Source organism: Ochotona curzoniae, unplaced genomic scaffold, assembly GCF_017591425.1.
Source record: "Ochotona curzoniae isolate NIBS_2020 unplaced genomic scaffold, NIBS_Ocur_1.0 contig_3432, whole genome shotgun sequence".
Taxonomy (NCBI): domain Eukaryota; kingdom Metazoa; phylum Chordata; class Mammalia; order Lagomorpha; family Ochotonidae; genus Ochotona; species Ochotona curzoniae.
This window is the reverse complement of record NW_024465859.1, coordinates 11,797,064-11,821,669: the sequence shown is the minus strand read 5'-3', so window position 1 is coordinate 11,821,669 and position 24,606 is coordinate 11,797,064. Positions and strand designations below refer to the sequence as shown.

The window sequence follows — 24,606 nt, the reverse complement described above, 5'->3', positions numbered from 1 at the left end:
TAAATAAATAAATAAACATATATATATATATATGTATTATTCAAAATGTAGCAAACTGGCTTTGCTTTTCCTGGAAAACCTTGTCCTAACTAAGAACGAGAAACTTAAGGAAATTTATCCAAGGTCCGGGCATTATTAAATAAAAGTGGTAGAATCGAAATTCAACCCAGGAACCAGCACTGCTGTATATATAGCAGGATAACTACCAATTGAGACACACTCAGCCCCCAACAGAGCTGAGTTTGGTCCCTAGCTATTTTACTTCTGTACCGACACCCCACTAAGGCACCTGGAAAGCAGACAATGGCTCATGGTACCCATGTGGGGGACCTTATCAGCCTCAGCTACTGTAGTCATCGGAGGAATGAATTAATGAACATTAAGTGCTCCCTCTCTGTCATCTGTCATTTAAATAAGTTCATCTTCTCTTGCGCCCCAATATGGTAGGGTTAGTCTTGAGCCTACAGGGAGTAAGCAGGCTTGAGAACTCCCCAAATTCACATATTTTTTCATTTTGCCTCTAATTCTTACATGTCCAAAACAGGGAGCCATAGACACACCTTTGTAAGAGGGCTCAAATAAAACAATTTTTTTTCCAACCTACTCAGTTTGGTTCTTATACTATATACTTTCTCATACCCTAATGACTTTGAGATAACTCTGTATTTCAATGTTACTAGTGTCTTTCTCCAAATAAGAATGCATTTTATTTAACTTCAAACCACTAAGGTTTCATTAAGTTTGAAAAAGACAGGGAGGGAGACAGACTGTCCACCTACTGGTTCAGTACTCAGATGGCCACAATGGCTAGGGTTGGGCCAGGCAGAGACCTGAAGCCAGAAGATTCATCCAAAGTCCCTCGTTTAGATGGAAAGGCCCAAACTTGGGTCATTTTCCACTGCTTTTCCCAGACCATTAGCAGTGAGCTGGATCAAAAGTAGAGCAGGGTCCAGTGTACTAGCTAAGGGGCTAATTGTTCCCCTTGCATGTGCTGGGATCCCATGTGGGCACCAGTTTATGTCCTGGGTACTCCATTTCCCATGTAACTCCTTGCATTTGGCCTGGGAAAGCAGTAGAGGGTGACCCAAAGCCTTGGGACTCTGCACCAGCATGGGAGAACTGGAGGAAGCTTCTGGTTCCTGGGTGCAGATCAGCTCAGCTTCAGCTGTTGCAGCCATTTGGAAAGTGAACCAACAGACAGAGGACTTTTCTGTTTCTTATTCTCTCTGTAAGTATGTCTTTCCAATGAAAACAAATAAAGATCATTTAAAAAAAAAAAGATAACGCAGCTAAAAAGCTAGAATACCAATCAGTACTAATGGCATGCCAGCATGACAGACCGGCTTTATCCAATATACAATGCCAGCGGAGACAGAACTCTGGTCTCCAATTATCTGACTTTGCTTAATTTAATTTTATCTTTTTCCCAAAGGCATTATTTACTGCAAAAAGTATGTGGGAAAATGCACCATTCTCTCAGACTGAGTTGACACAGGATCATCCTATCAGTCAATCATATACCTTCAGGACTCCCAGAAGAGGAATTACTTACCAACTACAAAAGCAAGTCTATTTACTTCTTGATAGTTAAAGGAAACGTAAGATGGTCTTTAGACATTAATTTGCACAACTAATTTTTTAAATCAATGAGATCTTTAGAGTAACTATTATGTCTGTCATATTTCAAGCTCAGACCATGTATAAAATAGACTGCAGAAGTAATGTTACACTTTACAGAAGAAAACATTCTAGATAACTGGATCTGATTCTCTCACTTTCACAGAAAACTTGCCAACAGTAACAGGGTTAAAACAAAAGAATTTCCTAATAACCCTATGTTTAATATTTTATTAAAATGTGTTTTTACTTACATCCTGACTTAATGCCATGAAGCTCCTTTGCAATTCTTTTGCAAACTCCAAGTTATTTGTGACTTCCTGGTACTTGGATACGGCATCCTAAAAGGAAAGAATTAACTTTACTACAAAGAACCACAAAAGCAATTTCCTTTAAAATGTCAACAAAATTGTGTGACAGCAAGGAAGATGCACTTTCTGTACCCCTCTCCACCCAGGGACACAGGAGGGAAAATGGAATCATTTATCTCCCCCACCTTTCTCAACCCTCCATAACAGAAGCTCACATGGCTCTGCAACGCTCTCACCTTTGTGATAAATATAAAATAAAAAAATATTTAAAAAAATCTTTAGGGTGGGAGTTTGGGGAAAATTCCAAATAAAATAAAATTAAAAAAAAAAAATCTTTACCAGCTGATCTTGATTAAGTCTTTCCCCTTTGATCATTCGTTCCTGGTAATCATCCAGCTTGCCCTATAGTAAAAGAAAAAAATAATTACTTTCCATTCTAAAAGTATATACGAAATTAATCATACTAAGCCGACAAAAACCATGTGATCTCCTGAGTCAGTCTCAAATTCTGTCTCATAAGATACACTTAGTGTGTGAATTATAAAGGCCAGGCAAAGGATTTCTACCCTCAAGGTGAGAGCAACAATTTGGTCAGGATCCCGATTATATTCAAGTGGGCATATCAGACATCTACAATCTGTTAAGTGTTTGCCCTTCTCTCCTTCACTTTAGCGGTATGGTGTATTCCTCCTCAATAAACTCATCCCCACTGCCTTTGGTTGAATATATCCACTTATTTTGACTTGGATAAGATACTTCCAAGCAATCACACTACCTAGCTACGAGCAGTGTACAGTTTACTAAACTCTAGTTAAGATTACCTTTCTTGGCTAAGATCAAAACTCTCAAAGAACACCCTAACGAGAAATAAAATCCATGGCTAAGCCAACACCAAGCAGGCCCCGACTGCAAAGTCTCCCAGAAAGAAATTAACCTCACACTTGTGGTCAGTATGTATGTCAAGGCCAACAAACACCAGATGAAACAGGCTATCAAGAAACACTATGATATTCAAGTGGCCAGGATCAATACCCTAATTATTACAAGGAGAAGAAGGCATATCTGAATGGCTCACGATTGTGATGCTTTGTATGTTGACATTGGGAGTCATGTAAGCTCAATCTAGTAGCCAGCTCAACTTGAATACAGGCTTCCTCATAGAAAAAAAAAAAAAAAAAAAAGAAAAGAAAAAGAAAAAATGAGCTAAGATGACCAAGGCAGCTAAAAGTAACTGATATTGATGAAAGTATTCACTATTCTCAGTCGAACTATTTCACCACAGTAAGTCTCCAACTAAACGGGTGTAAAATTCAACTCTACTAGCTGAAAATAATAATTTTAAAAACACATCAATTTTTGTTTGAGGCCTGGCACTATGGCACAGTGATTAGACTAAGCCTTTGAGGCGCAGCGCAGTAACCTAGTGGCCCAAGTCCTCACTTTGCCTGCACTGGGATCCCATATGCGTGCCGGTTCTACTTCCAGAAACCCCACTTCCCATCCAGCTCCCTGCCTGTGGTCTGGGAAAGCAATCCACGACCGCCCAATGCCTCAGGACACTGCAATTTTTATGTGGGAGACCTGGAAGAAGCTCTTGGCTTCGGATTGGCTCAGCACTGACCATTGTGGTCACTTGAGGAGTGAAATCATCGGACAGAAGATCTTCCTCTGCCTCTCCTACTCACTGAATATGACTTTCCAATAAAAATAAAATAAACCTTAAAAGAAAAAAAAAGATTAAGCCTTTGATGCTGGCATCCATATGGGTGCCAATTTGAATCCCAGATGCTCTAAATCTAATTTAACTCCCCACTAATGTACTTGGGAAGGCTAGATATGCTAGAGACTCTGAGGGGAGTTCCTGGTCCCTGACGCCAACCTGACCACTCCCGTCATGCCACTGCAAGTTTAGCTTCTCTCTTCTATAACTCTGCCTTTCAAAAAAATTTAATATTTACTTATTTGACTCACAAGAATTAACATAAAGAGAAGGTGGAAAGAGATATTCCAGGTCTCACACATGGAGGCAGGGCCCCCAAGGACTTGGGCCACCCTCCCACATCTCTCCCAGGTTATCAGCAGGCACCTGTGTCAGAAGTTAGAGCAACTGGTCACAAACTGATACACCTACGGGTTGCCAGCACGTCAGGCAAAAGCTTAACCTACGAAGTCACAGCACCATTCCCAAAATAAATATTTAAAACACACACACAAAGAAAAAGATCACACATACTCATAAGGTAAGCCTAATCCCAAGTGTTAAAAGAGGTATTCAATCAGAAACAGCAAGGTGGCATAGTAGGCCAAGCCTCAGCATTTGGCACCAGCACTCAATGTGGGTGCCAGTTCATATCCCACCCACTCCACTTCTGATGTAGCTCCCTGCCAAGTGGAGGACTGCCCAAGTCCTTGGGCCCCTGCACCTGTATGGAATACCTCGAGCAAACTCCTGGCTCCTAGCCTCAGACTGACTCAGCTCTAGACAACTGCAGCCATCTGGAAAGTGAATCAGCAGAAGCAAGACCTCTCTGTCTCTCCTTTTCTCTACAACTCTGCTTTTCAAATAAAAATCTTAAAAACAAAAAACAACAACAAAAAGATAAGTGCTCAATTACCTCAGAACATTCAAAGAATTAAAGAGATTATACTACACATGATTTTTTAAACATACTGGCAACTAAATCTAGACATTAATATATACTAAGTGTATTGAATATTCTTCATGGAAGTAGTTATACACATTAAAACTGTCAACTTCCTAAGAATTATAGGTTACTATAATAATTAAAAACGCACCTGTTACAATTATAGTTAGAAATGATTTCCTTCTACTGTTCTGTATATCTACAACATAGTATGTATAAAAAATAGAACTTTGAGGCCAGCATAGGGCTGGAGAGTAAAGTCACTGCCTGCAACACTGGCGTCCCACATGGGCACCAGTCCACGCCCCAGCTGTCCCACTTATGACTCAGCTCTCTTCTAATGGCATGAGAAAAGCAGCAGCAAATGACCCAAGTGTTTGAGCCCCAGTTCCATGTGTGGAGACCTGGAAATTCCTGGCTACTGGCCAAACCTTAGCCATTGCAGTCATCTGGGAAGTAAACCAGCAAATGGTTATCTTTCCTTTTCTATCAATTTTTTCAAAACAAAACAAAAAAAAAAACAAAAAAAAAAAAACACACAAATCTTTTGGGGTCCAGCACCATGGTGAAGTAGGTTAAGCCTCAGCCCGTGGTACCCTCAGGCACTGGTTCAAGCCCTGGCTGCTCCATTTCAGATCCAGCTCTCTGCGAACATGCCTGGGAAAGCAGCAAATGACAGCCCTAGTCCTTGGGACCCTGGCTTGGTCTAACAGCCATTAGAGCCATGTGGGGAGTGAACCAGTGGATGGAAGATCTCTGTCTCCTCTCTCTCTCTCTCTATATATATATATATTTTAAAGATTTATTATTTTTTTTATTAGAAAAGCGGATATACAGAGAGGAGCAGGAGATACAGACAGGAAGATCTTCCGTCCAATGGTTCACTCCCCAAGTGACTGCAAAGGCTGGAGCCTCTTCCAGGTCCTCCCACGCGGTACAGGGTTCCAAGGCTTCGGGCCATCCTCCACTGCTTTCCCAGGCCACAGGCAAGGAGCTGGATGGGAAGTGGGGCTGCTGGCATTAAAACCAGCACCCATAGGAGATCCCGGCATATTCAAGGTGAGGACTTTAACCATTACACTATGCTATTGTGCCGGGCCCTCTCTCCATGTATTTGTCTTTCAAATAAAAAAATAAATTTTTTGAATAATCTGTTCAAATCTTTTCAAAACATATAAATAAAAAACTAAATTTCCCATGCCACATAAAGTATGTTAAGATAAGGATACTATCGGAAGGACTTAGTTATTCGATGATACAAAAGCTCCAATTTTCTACACATAATGAATTAACTATACATCCTCCTGGAGAGCACCGCAGAACAGATCATATTTCCACAGAAGTGCTATTCATTTGCAGCCTCATACATTGTTCTAGAATGTGATCCTGACATTCCTCAGAATCGGTTCTGGAATGGTCACTTGGCACAGTGGTTCACATACTAGCTTGGGACACCCCCATCCCATGTTTGGAATGCCTGGGTTCAAGCCCCAGCTCCACTTACAATTCCAGCTTCCTCATTTTACACAACCTGGAAAGCAGCAAGGGATGGCTGGCTCAATAGCTGGGTCTGTCTCCCATGTGGCAGTCCCAGGTTGTTCCAGACACTTGTCTTCAGTCTGGCCCAGACCCAGCTGTTGAGAACATTCACAAAATGAACTCACAGATGGAAGATCTTTAAGACTTTCAAATAAAACAAAACAAACAAACAAAAAAAAAAACAAAAACCAAAACAAAACAAAAAAACAACAACAATAAAAGCTTTTTAAATAAAAGAACCCAAGGCTAATGCTGTGGAGTAGCATGTAAAACTGCTGCCTGTAGTGTCAGCAACCCATACAGGCAAAAAATCCTGGCTGCTCCACCCTCCAGCTCCCTGCTGGAAAGCAGGAGGACGGCCCAATGCCTTGGGACCCTACACCACATGGGAAACCCAGATAAAGCTGGCTTCAGATTGGCTAGCTCAGCTCTGGCTGTTGTAGCCACTAGGGGAGTGAACCAATAGACAGAAGATCTTTCTCTTTGTCCCGCCTTCTGCCTTTCCAATAAATAAAATCTTAAAAAAAAAAAAAAAGCTGCACAGTCCCCATGGCCCATAAAAGCCATATTCTTTTTTTTTTTTTAATTGGAAAGGCGGATATACAGAGAGGAGCAGGAGATACAGACAGGAAGATCCTCCGTCCAATGGTTCACTCCCCAAGTGAGCACAACGGCTGATACTATGCCAATCCGAAGCCAGGAGCCACTTCCGGGTCTCCCACGCGGTGCAGGGTCCCAAAGCTTTGGGCTGTCCTCAACTGCCTTTCCAGGCCACAAGCAGGGAGCTGGAAGGGAAGCGGGGCTGCTGGGATAGAACCGGCGCCCATATGGGATCCCGGGCGTGCAAGGTGAGGACCTTAACCACTGCGCCACCGCGCAGGGCCCAAAAAAGCCATATTCTTATGCTTTATATGCCAGTAACTAAACCTTGCATGTGGAGCCCTGAGCCATCACAAGAAATCTACTACTCCAAGCCATGAGAAAACCAAACCATGCAAAAAGAGTTCATAGAGGTGCTGTGGTCAGTACTCCCAGTGTCAGTGTCCAAGTCATTTCTGTCCAGGAATCAGACACATGAATCGACAAAGCTCCATTTTCCCAGTGAGCACTCGGATATCAGGGAACAGATATCAACACTGCTGTGTGCCTTGCCAATCCCTGAAGAGAATTCGCATAAACAGGATAATGATGGTTTTAAACTCTTACATTTTAGATTAACTATTGCACAACTAAAGTGGAGCAAGGTTAAAATGGGAAACAAAAATAAAAAGTAAGCAGCCAGTATGTGAAACTCAGGTTTTACAGTACTGTGGAATGTTTTGTCAAGAGGAATTGTGCTAAAGAATATAATAATTACACACATTTTATTAAAATTCACATTTCTTAACTTTGATTTTACATTAACATGGTTCTATTTTACCAACTCACAGTAACTTTAAGTACTGATTTGTAAGTACCTTACTGTTTTGAGAGACAGAAAAGAGAACTTCAGAGGTATCTCTCCCTTGCTGGTTCAGTCTCTAAAGGCTGCCAGCAGCCAGAGGCTAAGTGAGGCACCTGGATAGCAGGGACCCAACCAGTGTAGCATCTCTATCTCTCTCTCCACCCTCCCCACCCCCCCAAGCAGCAAGAGCAGAGCTGGGACTCAAACCAAGCAACTCCTGGGTGGGTGGATGTGTATGTGTGTGTGTGTCTCTCCCCACAATCAGGACCACAATTTTTAGCACAGTGCAATAACAAAGTGGCTACATCCTCACCTTGCACATGCCGGGACCCTTTTTGTATACCTGTCAACTCCCAGCTTGTAGCCTGCCAAAGCAATAGAGGATGGCCCAAGATATAGGGATCCTGCTCCAAAGTGGGAACTCGGAGGAAGCTTCTGGCTCCTGATCAGCTTTGGATCAGCCCAGCTCCAGTTGTTGCGGCCATTTGGGGAATGAACCAGCAGATGGAGTAGCTCTCTGTCTCTCCTTCTCTCTGTAAATCTGACTTTCCATACTGTGAGGGAAGGAGTATGTAAGTCATAATCGAACAAGCTCAAAAAAACGTTTTATTAGGATTTTCAAAAAACAGGCCATGGTTCCTCACTCTTATGGACCCTGCTACATAGTGAGTAGAATTACCCAATCACCAAGTGCAATAAATAAATGGACCCACACAGGTCTCCCATAAAGCACCTTAACTACAATTTTTAAAGTTTCATGATAGCATCACCTATGTCCTCCCATAACTCTCCACACTATTAATATAGATACTCTAACCTTGCACACGCACCAGGAGAGCCAGAGCCCAAGTCTGGTAAAAGTTTCTTAGCAACAGCACTCCCTGAAGACACAAAAATCTTACCAATAAAACTGACAATAAAATCTTTTCTATTAAATGGTACTCATTATTACTGTAACAATGAGTTTCATGACTGTTAAGAGGTAGGAACAGTCAGGAAGGATCAGTCATCTACGCAATATAATAATCAGATTTCTACAGAGCTGTGACCCTATACTGGTGTACATCAGTGATTCACAAAGTGTGCTCCCCACGCTAGCAATACAGCACCACTAAGAAGCTGTCCGAGGGCCCGGTGCAATGGCGCAGTGGTTAAGGTCCTCACCTTGCACGCCCGGGATCCCACATGGGCGCCGGTTCTAATCCCGGCAGCCTCGCTTCCCATCCAGCTCCCTGCCTGTGGCCCGGGAAAGCAGTCGAGGACGGCCCAAGGCTTTGGGACCCTGCACCCGCGTGGGAGACCTGGAAGAGACTCCTGGCTTCGGATTGGCATGGCATTGGCCGTTGCGCTCACTTGGGGAGTGAATCGTCGGGATGGAAGATCTTCCTCTCTGTCTCTCCTCTCTGTATATCCGCCTTTCCAATAAACATAAAATAAAATAAATCTATTAAAAAAAAAAAAAAAGAAGCTGTCCGAAACACTGGGCTGCCATATGGCGGCATCCATTCGAGCCCCAGCTGCTCTACTTCTCATATAGTTCCCTGGGAAAATAGCACAAGATGACTGTGTACCTGGGGCCCTGCACCCATGAGGGGGACCTGGCAGAAGCTCCTGGCTCCACACCTCCAGCCCCTGTGGCCATCAGTGAGTCAATAAGCACATGGAAGCCGTCTCTTTTCTGTAAAAGCCAATATGCCTTTCCAATAAAAAGATACATTTTAAAAGAAAACAAAAAAACTAAAAAAAATCTTTTGAGAGTCATGTGGGACTGAGAACCACAAGCATTACCCAGTCCCAGTCTATATTTTTTAAATGCCTTGCTTGAAAAATAAGGCAACACTTAAGAAACAGAATCCTCCATCCGCTGGTTCACTCACCAAACAGCCAGGGCTGGGCCCAGGCCAAAGACAGGAGCCAGGAACTTCTCCCCTAGGAGCCAAAAGGTCTAACTCCTTGGGCCACCTTCCAAGGCCTTCCCAGGCCCAGCAGCAGGAAGCAAAAGAGAAAGCCAAACCAAAGGGACTCCAGGAAGTCCCCAATTTGTCTCTTCATGCACTAAGAGTTAATGTATTGGGCCTGGCGCAGTAGCCTGGTGGCTAAATTCCTCGTTTCACATGTTCCAAGATCCCATACGGGTGTCAGTTTGTGGTCTGGGAAAGCAGTTGAGGATGGCTCAAAGCCTTGGGACCTGCACCAGCGTGGCAGACCTGGAAGAGGCTCCGGGATCAGCTTAGCTCTAGCCATATTGTGGCCATGGAGAGTAAAATAGGCAGATGGAAGATCTCTCTCTCCCTTCTCTCTGTGAGCCTGACTTCCTAACAAAAATAAATACGTCTTCTAAAAAAAAGTTAACCTATTTATTCACTGCTGGGATGTTCACAATATAAACTACTAGACAGCTAACTGTAGCAGAGACGGGTGTTACTATCACTCACAATAAACCTAACTGTAGACTCAAAGCAGCCAAGGGCATAACTCCCCGACAAGCACTCCCTCGGCAGCGTTCCCAGCAGGCAGAAGGCCACTCCGCATTCCACCTGAGACACATCTGGCTGCAGCTTCCATTCCTGTGGCTCTCCTCCTTCCCACCCCCGGAAGAGCATTCTGTTGATGAATCTCAGTACATCCAGATCTTCTGTCCTCCCACTACCAAAGTTGCAATATCCAACATTTTTTTTTAATCAATACAACACCTTTAGGGTACTAGAAAGTAGATATATCCAAGACAGATGTTTTAGGCTGTTTCCTTACTGATAAATCCACCAAATTCCATAATTAAAAATAATTTCCAAATTACATTTTAAAAAAGCAAACACAATTAAAATTTCTAAAAATTAATACTTCAGACAACCATAAATATTTAGAAAAAAAATTAGAAAATACCATCTCTTAAAAACTCAGCTCGGGCCCGGCGCGGTGTCGCAGTGGTTAAGGTCCTCGCCTTGCACCCCTGGGATCCCATATGGGCACCGGTTCTATCCCGGCAGCCCTGCTTCCCTTCCAGCTCCCTGCCTGTGGCCCGGGAAAGCAGTCGAGGACGGCCCAAGGCTTTGGGACCCTGCACCTGCGTGGGAGACCCAGAAGAGGCTCCTGGCTTCGGATCGGCATAGTATCGACCGTTGCGCTCACTTGGGGAGTGACTCATCGGATGGAAGATCTTCCTCTCTGTCTCTCCTCTCTGTATATCCGCCTTTCCAATAAAAATAATAAAAATAAATCTTTAAAAAAAAAAAAAACTCAGCTAAATTGGAAAACCATGTAACTTTTGTTCTCAATGAAGATCTCTAAAACTGGACAACACTTAGATCTTCCATCCCCTGATTCATTCCCGAAGTGACTGCAACAGCTGGAGCTGAGCTGATCCAAAGCTGGGAGCCCAGAGCTTCTTCCAGATCTCCCACACAGGGGTGCAAGGTCCCAAGGCTTTGGGTCATTCTCAACTGCTTTCCCAGGCCACAAGCAGGGAGCTGGATGGGAAGCAGGGCTGCCGGGATTAGAACTGGTGCCCATATGGGATCCCAGCACATGCAAGGCAAGGATTTTAGCCACTAGGCTAAGGTGCTAGGCCCAGTTCAGACTTCTTAACAGTGAATATCTGACTTCTGTTCACCCCCTCCACTAATTTGATAAGGAACAGCTAGTAAAACTCAGAGAAAGCAAGTTAATTAGCAAAGTTTCTTTTACTCTTAAAACATTTCACTCAGACCATCCACCAACAGTCATCTTAACATACTGCAAGCAGGCTCATGTAATCAGTTTTTCCAGAAAACAAAACATGTAAGGGCTCCGCTCCGCTGGATTACGCCACCCCCTGTGACATCAGCACCCCACTTCAGATTCAGCTCCCAATTACCATGGAGTCCTCCTGGACCCTGCCACCCACATGGGGACTGAGGAGCTGCGGACCCTGCTGGCTTCAGCGTGCCATTTCCGCCTTTCATCCACACGGAAGGAAGCTAACCAGCAGTGAGGCACTCCTGCACTCCTCTCTCGCTCTCTGCCTTCTAATTTATCTTATAAAGAAATGCTGGACTTCTGAACCACCAAGAAAAGAAAACCACCAAATCAGGTGTTATCTAGGGTTTCATTATAAGGTAATGTTCAAGTAAGTAAAGGGTTTGAATTAACAAGACTTTGTCCATGCTGGAAAGATAAAAAAAAGTCCTACAAAAATCAATCTTCCCTGTCTGTGGTTGTAATTTCAAGGTAAAATGCAGTTGACCCTAGCAAGAAAGAGGAAAAAAATGTTAAGAGTTCTATCATCTACTTTAAAATCACATTTTTAACAAGTCCAAAACCTGGGGCTGGCGCCATACACCAATACCCTTCATGGGCCTGCAGATTCAAGTCCCTCACTGCTCCACTTCAGTTACAGCTTTCTGCCAACAATCTAGGAAAGTAATATGAGATGACCCAGTCTTGGGCCCCTGTACCCCTTGCCGCCAACAGCAGGAGAGAGGCGCCTGGCTCCAGGCTTGGCTTTGCTGCCTCTGAAGTGAAACAAACAGAAGAACTCTAAAAGCCTAAAATCCCACGCACTGCCAAAAAAAATTACCTGATAATTTTATAAGTTGTCTTTTAGATTGCTAGTTGCTTTCCAAGCTACTTTGTAGAATGAACCCATAAAACACTCAGTTCAGTGTAATTCAAAATAAAGACCAGAATTATTTTATTAAAGCATATTTCAGTTACATGTTTGAATAACCAGTATTGAAGGGAATGCAATGGAGTGTCTAACAGTTTACAATGGTACTAAAACCAAAAATTACCTATATCCTGTTAAGACTATTCAATAACCTTGTTCACACTACTCAAGACTCTACAATAATATTCTACTTGCAAAGTCATCAAGTCTACCTACCAAGAAACAAAAATAAAACTCAGAGGCAAAATCCTATTTGGGGGCCCAGCACCATAGCCTAGTGGCTAACATCCTCACCTTCCATGCACTGGTTCATGTCCTGGCTACTCTACTCCCCTTTCAGCTCCCCGCTGGTGGCCTGGGAACGCCGTGGAGGACAGCCCAAAGCCTTGGGACCCTGCCACCTGCATGAAAGACCTGAAGCAGGCTCCAGGCTCCTGCTCTGGATAGGCTCAACTCCGGCCACTGAGGCTACTTGGGGAGTGAACCAGCAGATGAAGCTCCTTCTGTCTCTCCTCTCTATAAATCTGACTTTCCAATAGATAAATAAATCTTTTTTTTAATCAAATTTTTGTTAAATAAAAACCTGATAAATAAATAGCTCCATTCAGGGGTATTTCCCCCTCATGGATTAACCCGTTAGAACAGATTTGCCAACTGCAAGGGTTTTATTGAGATGTATCTGACATGATTTCATCAACCTAGCAAATATACTTATTTAGCATATTCCATGCACTGAGAGGCACCGTGCACAGTGGAACTACTCATCCGTGTCTTCAAGAAGTTTACCATCTATTTAGAAAAGCACACAAGAAGAAAACCAAAGACTTAGTCTAAAAAAGGTCAACAAGGCCCCTTTCCCCTGTCCTTAGGAAGCAGAAATTTTGTATTCTGCCCAGGAAAGCCTCCTTCACCAATGCTTCTGTACTCACATTCTATCCAATTAAGCCCTAGAAATAGGAATATGGACTGAATTAAAGCAATTTACAGTGCTAATTTCACCTCAATTTCTCTTAGGTTTCTCTTTTTTTTACTCTTCTCAACTGAATACATATCATTTCCCCGAAAAAAAGGAATCAATTACTGGGAAAAAAATTTAGACACTTCTTAGAATAGAAGAATTTAGCTGGAGGCACAGCACGGTAGCTTAGTGGTTAAAGTCCTTGCCTTGCATGCACCGGGATCCCATATGGGCACCAGTTCGTATCCAGCAGCCCCGCTTCCCATCAAGCTCCCTGCTTGTGGCCTAGGAAAGCAGTCAAGGACGGCCCAAAGCCTTGGAACCCTGCACCCCCATGGGAGACCTGGAAGAGGGTCCTGTCTCCTGGCTTCAGATTGGCTCAGCTCCAGCTGTTGCAGCCATGTGGGGAATGAATCAGGGGATGTAAAATCTTCCTCTCTGCTTATCTGATGTTCCAATCAACCAACCAATCAAATCAATCAATCAACAGAATTAGCTGGCAAAGTTATCACACTTACTTCTCCCAGACAAAACCGTTTCTGAATGTTTCTGGTTAACAACATGAAAAGATTTACTTGAGGCCAGCAAATATGCACTGAGGGCTTACCTAAGGTAAAAAAAAACTTGGGAATTTAATACAAGTTTATGTTCCAATAACACCTGATACACTAGGCCTTCACCTGAATATTTTCCTCAGGACTCCATTAACAATCTTCAAACATAGCATTTAACATATTAATAAAAAGGTGTGACAATAAAGAAAGGAAAAACTTCTCTTTTCTGCAGTTAGCTTATTAAAACACATTAATGAAAAGTAAGGACTATTAACAAAATAAAAGCTAAGAAGCAAAAAGCTTTACTTATTTCTAAATAATGAAGCACAAAAAAAGTACACTTACATCGTAGTCACTACAAATCCTAATCACCCCCATAAAACATTACAAGAGACTTCGGATATCACCCATTACAACCCAGGCCACTTTATATAAACAACTCAAGCTTCTATTCTGTAAAATGAATTGAGACGAATTTTAAGGTGTCTTAAAACTCCTAAAAAAACCAGCTTAGGCTCTTTAACAGCATAGTAATAAAATTAAGACCAGCAGACAAAAGTTGCTGTACATTTAGCCTAATGCAAACTAATACCTTTTTAAAAAAACAAATAGTATTGGTTCTGGCGCGGTAGCCTAGTGGCTGAAGTCCTTTGCCTTGCCTCCGCTGGGATTCCCTATGGTTTTTGTCCCAGTTTGTGTGTCAATTGCCCCACTTCCCATCCAGTTCCCTGCTAGTGGCCTGGGAAAGCAGCCAAGGATGGCCCAAAGCCTTGGGACCCTGAGCCCCCATGAGAGACCCGGAAGAGGCTCCTGGCTCCGGATCGGCTCAGCTCCAGTCACTGAGCCCACTTGGGGAGGATCTCTGTCTCTCCTTCTCTCTGTATATCTGCCTTTCCAATAAAAATTAAAAAAAAAAAATAATAAAAGCAATGAAACAGACAGCACTCATCTTTCACTTAGCTGCAAACATAAAATTAGGAATCACAAAAATTACCACAAATTGTTTTACACAAAATGTATTTTCATTCAAATATGTACCTCATGGGAAGTACCCTAGGAAAAAACAGACTGAAATAATTCATTCTCATAAACACTGGGATGCTACTGACTTAGGAAAAGGCACCCAATATAGGAACTCCCAGCTTTTTAGTCTCCTTTTAAATACCTTCCCGATATCCCTTACATACACGCAGAGGGAAAGAGTTTAAGCACTACTGCTTTTTTAATGTGACGAGGGGAATGCAAAACAAAGTAAAGTAAGCCCTCCTGCTCTCTGCATTGCAGAGGAATATTTCTGGCAGCCCAGGGAAAAGCGAACACATCACAGATCCTAACGTTACAAAGCACTTTGGATGTTTTGTACTTAAAAATTAGTTTAAAACGCTTATTTCAAAACATTTACACTGAAAATTCTAAGTAGGACAATGAAATACTCTACAAGAAAATGTCACACTCACAATAGCCTCTCTCTAAAATTATTACTGCAATAAGAGGCAAGTGCAAACAGTCTGGACTAATATAAAAAAAAACACAACTTTGCTTAACACTACAATTTTGACTATCAGTTTTAGCTCACATATTTGTTACCAATTTTTTTTTTAACCAAGCCACATTTTATCTTGCACCTCCTAAAGACCAGTTTAAATCCACTGCAACCTAAGGAGTAGAACTTAAATGGAATGTATGAAGACATTCTCTATATATTAAACTGGTGACTTAGAATATCACATGAGCTCTCTTCTTCAGCTGAAAGACCTGGCTTCAAAATATTTAACATAGCCTAGAGCCCAATACAGAACCTACTGATGAAGAAATCTAAGCAGTAAACCACTCACTTCAGTATTACATGAACTTTAATCACTTAAGGTTTCTAAAGTGGCAGTTTTAAACTTGAATCTTTTCATCCAGCTATATTCTCTGCCACATGTTCATGCAGTCCTAACACCCCAATTTCAAAAACCACCAAGCCATTTAGTTGCATGACATAACAGAATCATATTTCATTAACACTCAGCACATTCTCAAACAAATAACTTTGTTTTTTAAAATGAAATAGTTATAGTGCCCCATGCCTTGAAGACACACTATATATCCTTTGGCAATCTTTATCAAGATGCAAGAATCCATTGAGAGGAGATATTTCAGTCCACAAAGTTCCAATAATAGATCAAGATTGAAACACAAGTCAAATGTAAGTTACTAAACGGGTTAATAGATAAATAAAATGTGAAGTTGTAAAGAGTAGTTGCTAAAGAGGAATTCAAAACAAAATCTATTGCTATTCTATTCAACAGCAAAGTAATTTCAGATGTATCAGAAAAACCCCTATTGAACATGAATCTCAGTCAACCTTAACAATAGTTAAAAACCAGGGGCCAATGCCTTGACTGAGTTGGCTAATCCTCTGCAAGCCTGGATCCCACTGGGTGCTACTTAGTGTCCTGGCTGCTCTACTTCCCAGCCAGCTCCCTAACTGTGTTCCGGGAAAGCAGTGGAGGAGATAGCCCTTGGGACCTGCACCCTGGTGGAGACCCAGAAGAGCTCCTGGCTTTGGACTGGCTCAGCTGACTGTTGCAGGCATTTGGGGAGTGAACCAGCAGATGGAAAATCTCACCCTCTCCCAATAACCTCTGTTCTTCCAATTGAAAAACAAAAGACCGTTTCCCTGGACTGCAGCTGCTGATTAAAAAAAAAAAAATTTCACTAAAACCCAAATTTGTGTAAAGGATAATCCAAACGGGTGGGTGAGTTTCACAAGAAAATAAAATACAGTCTTACTTTAATAAGTTATAGCTTGAGTAAGGCCAACTTGGCTACTTAGTTAACAGGCCCTCACTCAAGCTTTGGCTAAAGAAGAAGCCTCCCTCACTGTGTAACTTGACTTTTCCGCCGTCTAGTACCCAGAACTCTAAAAAAGGCAGAAGATGGAAAGTATTATTTTGCTCAGTTGGTTAAATCTCCACACCACCATGCAGGGAACACCACTGGTACACACGTCGAGCACGTGCCCGACCCGCCTCAAGGCACTATAAACCAGGTTCCTAATTTTCAGAGGTACTTAAACACCAGAATGTACCAATGCCTCATTTTAGTACCTTTGAAGAGTTATTTCTTCAACCATTAATATAAATTACCAAACTGAAAAATGTGATTAACATTTATAGTCTGATTTCTAATCCGAAAGAGATTTCCAAGAAATTCTGAAAATGAAGGCAGTCAACCTCAGCCAGACTGACAGGAGTGCTGACAGCAAAGTGGATGTCAAAATAGAGTACCAAGAGCTAAACCCCACTGGCAGCTCTCAGGCCTTGGACATGCTTCAATGTGCTAGAAGCTACATTACTACATTACACTCAAAATACTGTTGATTTTGTTCATACAGGTAAATCTATTATGCTATTCACATACAATAAAGCACAATTATCAAAATAAAGGATTGACGGGAAAAAACAACTAGTGTTGCCTTTCTTGATTTAAAAAAATCCTTGAAATTTCCAGCCTTCACTATTCGAGGAATTAAGCCAGAAATATCAAATCTAAATGTTGTAAACCCTCCCAAAAGGGTAAAACAAATCAGTAACTAAGCAACCATGGCCATTTAAAGCCTAAGACCAAAGCCCAAAATGTTGCCCGTTGCCACCTTGGCACTGTGAGGTGATCAGCTAAACAAACAATTGTAAATGCCCTCGATACACAGCATGTGGTACTGCAGACGGACAAGTTGGGCTTTGCTTTAAGGTAAAGGCAGTGGCCCTGACATCCACCTAGGAATTACTCGGTCTTTTCTCCTCTCACCTCTAACCTGACTCAGGGGGGCTCGCCCGGCCCCCTGTCGAGCCCCTTCCCATGGTCGGTGCCTGGAACAAAAGGCTGACCGCTACACCTCCCGGCGTGGGCTCGCGGGCTTCTCGTGGAATCCGAAAAGGCCGTGGGTGTGGCTCCAGGATGTTCTCGGAGGGGTGCGGGAGGCCCGGCCGCGGCTCCCCGCCCTCCCCTCCGCTTTCGCTTTGTGCTCACAATGCAGCTCCTGCAAGCTCCCCTCTCCCGCAGCCGCCATGTTAGCCGCGCTCTCCATGTGCCCGGAGCCCGACCTGCACCCAGCCCCCAGCCAGGCGGCGTCGCGGGGCCCTGGCCCGCTTCAGATCCCCCGGGGCAGGGAGGAGGAAAAAAACGAGTCTCCGCAGAAAGTCACCCCACAGTGAGGCCGTGAGCGAGGCCCGAGGGCGGGGGGCACAGCCGGACAATTGAAACAAAGAGGGAAACGCAAGAAGGCCGTGGGCTGGGGCCGAGGGGGGTAGCCCCAAACGGGCCGGCCGGAGGTCCGGGGGTTCCAAAGACGCTGCTCGGCCGCGGAGGGGCAGGCCTCGCACACACGGACCCCGGGCCCTGCGCCCCCAGCCCAGCCCCGGGCCCTTCGCCCCTGCGCCCCCAGCCCAGCCCCGGGCCCTGCTCCCCCAGCCCAGCCCCGGGCCCTGCGCCCCTGCTCCCCCAGCCCAGCCCCGGGCCCTGCGCCGCTAACCCCGGGCCCTGCGCCCCCAGCCCAGCCCCGGGCCCTGCGCCCCTAACCCCGGGCCCTGCACCCCCAGCCCAGCGCCGGGCCCTGCGCCCCTAACCCCGGGCCCTGCGCCCCCAGCCCAGCCCCCGGCCCTGCGCCCCTAGCCCCGGGCCCTGCGCCCCTAACCCCGGGCCCTGCGCCCCCAGCCCAGCCCCGGGCCCTGCGCCCCTAGCCCCGGGCCCTGCGCCCCTAACCCCGGGCCCTGCGCCCCCAGCCCAGCCCCCGGCCCTGCGCCCCCAGCCCTGCCCCGCGCTGCCCCCACCCGCACCCAGGGCAGCGCCGCGGCCGGCCGGTGGCCAGCACCTCCTCCCCGGGAGCCCCCGCCGGCCGCGGGGACGGGGCCAGGGGCGCACAGTCCGGCCGCAGCGCGTCCACCCGCTCCCTCCGGGGGCCTGGCACCTTTTTCTTCTCCAGGTTCCGAAGTTTCTTGTCGATCACCCCGAGAATCTGCTTCATGGCCTCGGTCTGGACGGCGCCGGTGCCGGTGGCAGGGTGCTGAGCAGCCGGCGCCGTGGCCGCGGCCCCCGCCTCACTCCCGGAGGAACCCGACGGCGGCGGCGGGGGTCCCGACGACTTGCTGCCGCTTCCGCTGTGGCTGGTAGCCGAGGGCATCTTGAGAGACCGCGCGGCGAGGCGTGGAAGGCGGGGGAAAGAAGAGAGAGAAGAAAAAGCGAGAGAGGAAGGACAACAGCGGCGAGTCAGAAGACGGACGGGGCGAGACGCGGGACAAAACGCGCAGCCGGCGGGAGCGGGTCGGCGCCGGGGAGGGGGCGGGCGCGAGGGGGGCCGCGCAGGCGCGCGCTCGGCCGCGCGGGGAGGGCGACGGCGCGCGTGCGCGTGCGCGGGCCGCCGGCGTGCCGCCCCTCCCCCGCGCCCGCCGCCGCTCGGCCCACCCGCCCCGGGGCCCCGAGGCTCGCGCCGGGGGCGGGGCCTCGCCGCGCCTGCCGCCAACGGCCGGGGCAACGGTCCGCGTCGGGCGGGGCGCGCTCGGAGAACGGGAGCGGAGTGGGGTGGGGGCGGGAAGGGGAGAGAGGTCAGGGCGCGGGAGGGTGGAGAAGGGCACTGGAAATGGCGGGGGGCGGGGGGGGTGGGGAGGACTGGCGCGATCCGGAGGTAAAAGGACACACTCGGCGCGGCGGCCCTCTTTTCCCCTTCGGCGCCTCCTCGGTCCGGGCTGGCGCTCACCGTGCGCGCGTGGAGGCCGCTGGAGATCTCGAGTGGGCCGCTAAGGGGGGCAAAGGGGTGGCGGTGTGTTCCGGGCAATGTCGCGCGTTCCGTGGGCGCAAGGCCGCTGTGCCCTGTGCCCGCCGCACCGACAGCCGCTCCTAGTGAGGCGAGAGCCGGCAGCGGGAGGGACTTAGCCGGCCCTCTAGGGCGCGGGGGGCGGGCGACGTGCGAGCGGGGCTGCCCGGCGCGAACGCCTGCCCGGCGGGGCCAGCCGGCCCGCATCGCCTCCGGGCCCAAGCCCCTGCGCTGGCGGGGGGCGACACCTGCTCTCGTGTCACGACGGCCCTAGGAGGCGGTTGGCAGCGGTGCTTTTGAATTTTGGAGCGAAATGGGAGCTAGGGTCCTTCAGGCAAAGTCGCTCGGCGTCCAAACGGGGACAATAGGTGTCAAGCAGCTGGCTCGGGAGCTGGCGACTGCCCTAGGAAGAGCCCTTATTTGGTGGGGGTGGGGGCTGGGGGGAGCAAAGGTTTCTGCAAGCTTGGGGTGGGTGGTGCAATTCAAGCTTTTAGAAGTCCTCCTCAGCGCAGAGCAAGCAAACCCCCACCCCTCGAGAGGTTCTGTTTTCGTTTTATTCTTCAAGAAAGACCCACTCAACGCTTCTCCACAATGGTCCGGTAACCTAGGAGTTCCCTGTGGAACGGCCCCAGAGTGGGCTTGACCCATGACGTTTTGAGTCTGGAGACTCCTTGCTCACCTTAAACATGATTTTGAGCCACGATGGGGTGAAATGTACCCAGTAGGCACGAGTATTGGGAATTATTTGACTTCCCCCTTCTTTTTTTTTTCTTAGATTTACTTAAAACTTTTTTAAAATTTAAATGAAATTTTAGAAATTTCTCCCTCAGCTTTGAGGTGGGATGGATAGGTGTGGACAGTGAGCAAAAGAAAATAAGAAAACTGAGTTCTAACGAATTCAGCAACATGGGGTTGTAGGACAGCTCTTAAATAACTCACATATAACTTACGTTCCATGAGAAGAGGATGTAGAAAAATAATTGTAAGAGACCCCATGGTTCCCAGAGAAGTACAGGAGTCTTCACTGGCTGGCAACAGTGCCTCCCGAGAGGGCCTCCGGCCCCAGGCTACTCCCCTTGGCTACAGGGTGTTATCCCCGCAAATATTCATGGAGCATCTTTCTGCATGCTAGAAACTATAAAGTCCTCAGCATAGTAAGTGTAGATACCTGAATGGAACCTGATTCTAAGTAAGGGAAACAAGTGCATACATGTTAAATACACTAGTGGTGGAGAAAGAAAAGTTTCAAAAAAAAAAAAGGTAAAAACCTACTGGAGTGATCTGAGGCAACACTGAAGGAAGTGAGGAAGAAGGCCACGCAGTTAACATTAGAGGAAGAATTCGGGTAGGCCAGGCTGTGAGATCGGGTGTGGTGGGTTCAACTGCAAGGACAGGTGAAGGAGCTAAAGGGAGACAGTCTTAGGATCTGACAGGCCCCTAGAAACTTAGGCAAGCTTGCGTGGAATGGGGAGGCATAACTTCAGAAGGGCATCTTGGTCAAACAGTGTTTGCCATCACCCCTGCTGCTGTTTGAAGAATTTACAGTATGTGTGTTTCAGAGAAGAAAGTGAGAGTGGAGCAAGAGCAGAAGCTAGGAGGCCAGTTAGGAATGTATTGAAATAGCCCACAGCCCACATGAGATAGGAAGGGCAGGGTGTAATAGAGCAGGTGGTGATGTGAGGTTACATTCCTTACACCTTGTCATGGTAGAATCAACTGGATTTGCTCACCAGCTTGTATGTTAGGTGGGAGGGGAAATTGAAGTTGGCCTGAGGTTATTCAAGATGTAAGCACCTAAACTATTTTTGGCACTTTGATGAACAACTATAGACCTAGAGGCTAGAACGTTAAGATTATAATCCTTGGCTCCTTGCTACTCTTGCTTTCAGCCCAACCCAGACCTGCTGACTTAACCTGCTTTTTAACAAGATCTGCAGGTTGGTGTAGACATCGGAGCTCGTCACCGCTCTCTTGCTCAGAAGTGATGTCTTTCGGTAAGTGCAGCCTACCCAGAGCTGTAGATGCAACCTCTGAAATGGAGGTCATGTCTGTTAGTTATTTAAAAGAATGTAAGAGTTCTAGTTTTAGGTTATACGATATTAAGATACTTTACGCCGCAGCTAATTCTCGCAACCTGGTTCTTTACCGTGAGCTGAAAACACCAGACGCAACGACATATCTTAGGAAGTTTATTCCAGCGAGGCAGGAAAAGGGGAAGGGGAAGGAGGGGGAAGGGAGGTAAGAAGGAGGAGAGGGAGAGCAGGGGAGAGGAACCAAGGAGAGAGCAAGAGCAAGAGCAAGAGCAAGAGAGAGAGCAAGAGAGAGCAAGAGAGAGAGAGAGAGAACCGAGTGGGGCAGGAACAGGGGAAGGGGAGGGAAGGGAGGAAGAGCAGGGGAGAGGAACCAAGGAGAGGAAGAGAGAGAGCAAAAAGGGGCGAACCGCACCTGGGGGCCTTTTTTGTCTGCCAGGTGTGGGGGGGCGGGGATTGGGAGGGATTGAGGTCAAGGCCCCAGGGGATTGGTGCCTGCAGGTGAATGCCTGGGGATGATTGGCAAGTGGGCGGGTTTGGGGAAGGGGCTGGGAGATTGGGGGTGGGATTCTCAGGTGGAATGCCAGGTTACATCTGATTGGTGGATGGCTGGACTGGCGCGAATCCCGTGAGCTGTGAGGAAGAAGAAATGGCGCAGGGTCCAGGGTGGGATATTGGAATAAATCCTTATATTCCTCCCTTTTGTTATATATAAAGGAAGAGGGGCATTGTTCTCTATGGCTTCTAGGAGCTGTTTTCTCTTGGCAGTGGTTGCAGCCTGGTGGGAATAGGAGATGGAGGGATGCTTCTAGTCCTGCAAAAGAAACTTGTTAATGGTTTGATTAGAAAAGAATTTTTACATTTCAGTGGATGGGAATGGAGGGAAGGGTTATTAAGAGTCCCTTGGAAAAGCTGGCTTGAGTTCATTTTCTGTTAGCCAGGCCTTGTTATACTGGATTCTTCATTACTCCTGAACGGTCAATGCAGACAAAGTAGCTTCACCAGGAACCAGAGACCCTGACTGCCTATCATACTATCTAACTCCTCACATTGCCAAACAGGAGTGAACAGGGATAACGGGACGACGACCGCTCTAGCTTCTTCGAGCTGAAAGGGGGCGTTGAGGAACTGTAGCAGTAGGGGGGTTCTAGAGGTTCCTGGTAGAAGGTAGAAGTCATCAGATGTCTGAAGTACTACTGCCTGGCACTTGAAGGCTTCTCTTTCTTGGTCTAGATAACAAAACATATTAGAATTATAATCTTTCCCAACTTAGCAGGTCATGAGTTCAGTTAGAAACCCAGTTGGAATACTTGGGCTTTCAAGCTTAGATATAAAAGAATTGTCAGGTTTCAACCTTTGTCAGAGTAAACATTACATTAGATTAAAACAATGGACTAGATTTATATTAGGTTTAACTTAACTATTTCACATCCCAAATTTTGAAACATACCCAATGAATGCAATGGAACACATGAAACCTTTTCGGTTGTATAAAATTGTTATCTGAAACAATGAAAGGATTAGTATGTGGCATCAGAACATACAGGTAAATGCAAGCCAACTTCCATTTGGAAATGCTATAGTAGTTTTGCATCTAGCTAGGGAATGGGCAAGTGCTTGATTTTTCAAAACAATTATACTTTACCAATCGTTGTAAGCCCTAAGAGTTTCAAGAAGACATCTAGCCTAGAACATAAAGCACAGCACTTAAAACATTCTGGTACAAGATCTACTCATCACATTGTAGATGGCACAAGATGTTAACTATTTAGTATTCCAACAAGATTTTACAGAACTTTATACACTTTAAGGCAGAGGCAAGCAATCTACTAACTTGCAGGTTAACAAGCACGTACTGGCAATTGAGGAACATAAGAATCTTAAGTAGATGAGCTGAGAAATCCAAAATAACTCGGCAAATAAGGAGGACATGAAGTCTACCTTATGACAGTTCAGGGATCCTACCTCAGTGAAGTCTAGTAAAACTGAAGAGCGAGATGGCAAGCATGTCTATCAGGAGCCTGGTCATTGATGCAGGCTGAACAGTTACAGGTTAACTAACTTTTCCCTCAAAATGGCTTCTTTTCTGAGCTTCTAGATTACTCTGTCACCTAAGCCAATTCGGGGCTCCTGAGAGACCCTGATGGTCACTGTAAGAGGGAAGAAGCCAAAGCTAGCTAGGATAGAGAAGGCAGTGTCCAGATGGAAACTTACAGTTTTCCCTTCCACTGTGAGAACCACCCGGGGCTCTTGGGTGCTGTTCCGTGGTGTCACCAAAGTCCGTGGATGGCCTTGAGCCTGTGCAGGTTCTTGGGCTGCTTCCTGTCCCATGTGGGAGATCCAATGGGAAATGACTGACCTGAAGTACTTGGCCTTCAGGGGCAGTCACATCTCCAGTGACCTCCTTGGTAGCTGGGACACGGCCCTGGGTGTCCTTTCTGATGATTCCTGGCGAAGTGTCCATTGCTTCTGCAACGAAGAGCACTTGGGAGGCCTCCGGGGGTCTCACTGGAACCAGGAGCACACACCTCTCTCATCCTGCTCTGCCATGGGATCCCCTCCTGGTCTTTAAGGTAAGACCATAGTGACCCCTTTAAGAGGATATCAGGGTATGTTCAGGTCCCATTTGTAAGTTTCTAAAGTTCTGTCCTAACGTCCAGGGTAGTTAAGAATCTAGCATCTATACAGCACCTATTCTTTTCTGTATAGGATCTAATGGAATATACTCAGTCATTCCTCAAGCATTCTAAGAAGTTGGAGGATTTCTCTGTGGCCCTAATCTCAAGGAATTATTTACAAAATGAAGAGATTTAACTTAGCAATTTTCATCTATGAACACTTTCATCTATGTTAATTAAATAGACTACATAGCTTGCCACATAAACATGTACATGCATATCAGTTAACACAGATTATAAAACAAAACAGCTTTCGTAACAGCCTTTGAAAAACAAGTTTAAAGTTTCAAAATGCTTTAAAGTTACCAGCTTAAAGTTACCAGTTATTTAGAATTATATCTTGCTTTCAGTAACCCAAATTAAAGATGCTTTCAGTTGGAACCTGTAG

General features: G+C 46.0%; 1 protein-coding gene and 1 non-coding gene across 5 annotated transcripts in view; both read right to left on the bottom strand.

Moving 5' to 3' along the window:
* Positions 1–19,675, bottom strand: part of CAPRIN1 (cell cycle associated protein 1) — a 36,542-nt gene extending 16,867 nt beyond the window's left edge. For 2 of the 4 annotated variants that reach the window (XM_040980075.1, XM_040980074.1), the window contains exons 1-4: positions 19,454–19,604; positions 18,668–18,880; positions 2,268–2,330; positions 1,872–1,958 (exon numbers count right to left, since the gene is read on the bottom strand). In XM_040980075.1, coding sequence (XP_040836009.1) covers positions 1,872–1,958; positions 2,268–2,330; positions 18,668–18,880 — 363 coding nt within the window. In that variant the 5' untranslated portion in view covers positions 19,454–19,604. Of the gene's footprint in view, positions 1–1,871; positions 1,959–2,267; positions 2,331–6,077; positions 6,096–18,667; positions 18,881–19,453 lie in introns of those variants that run through there. The other 2 variants (XM_040980073.1, XM_040980076.1) reach the window with 2 other exon arrangements.
* Positions 437–573, bottom strand: LOC121156593. The gene has a single exon (XR_005883896.1). It is a non-coding gene; the product is annotated as a small nucleolar RNA SNORA38 (small nucleolar RNA).
* Positions 19,676–24,606: the final 4,931 nt, after the last annotated feature.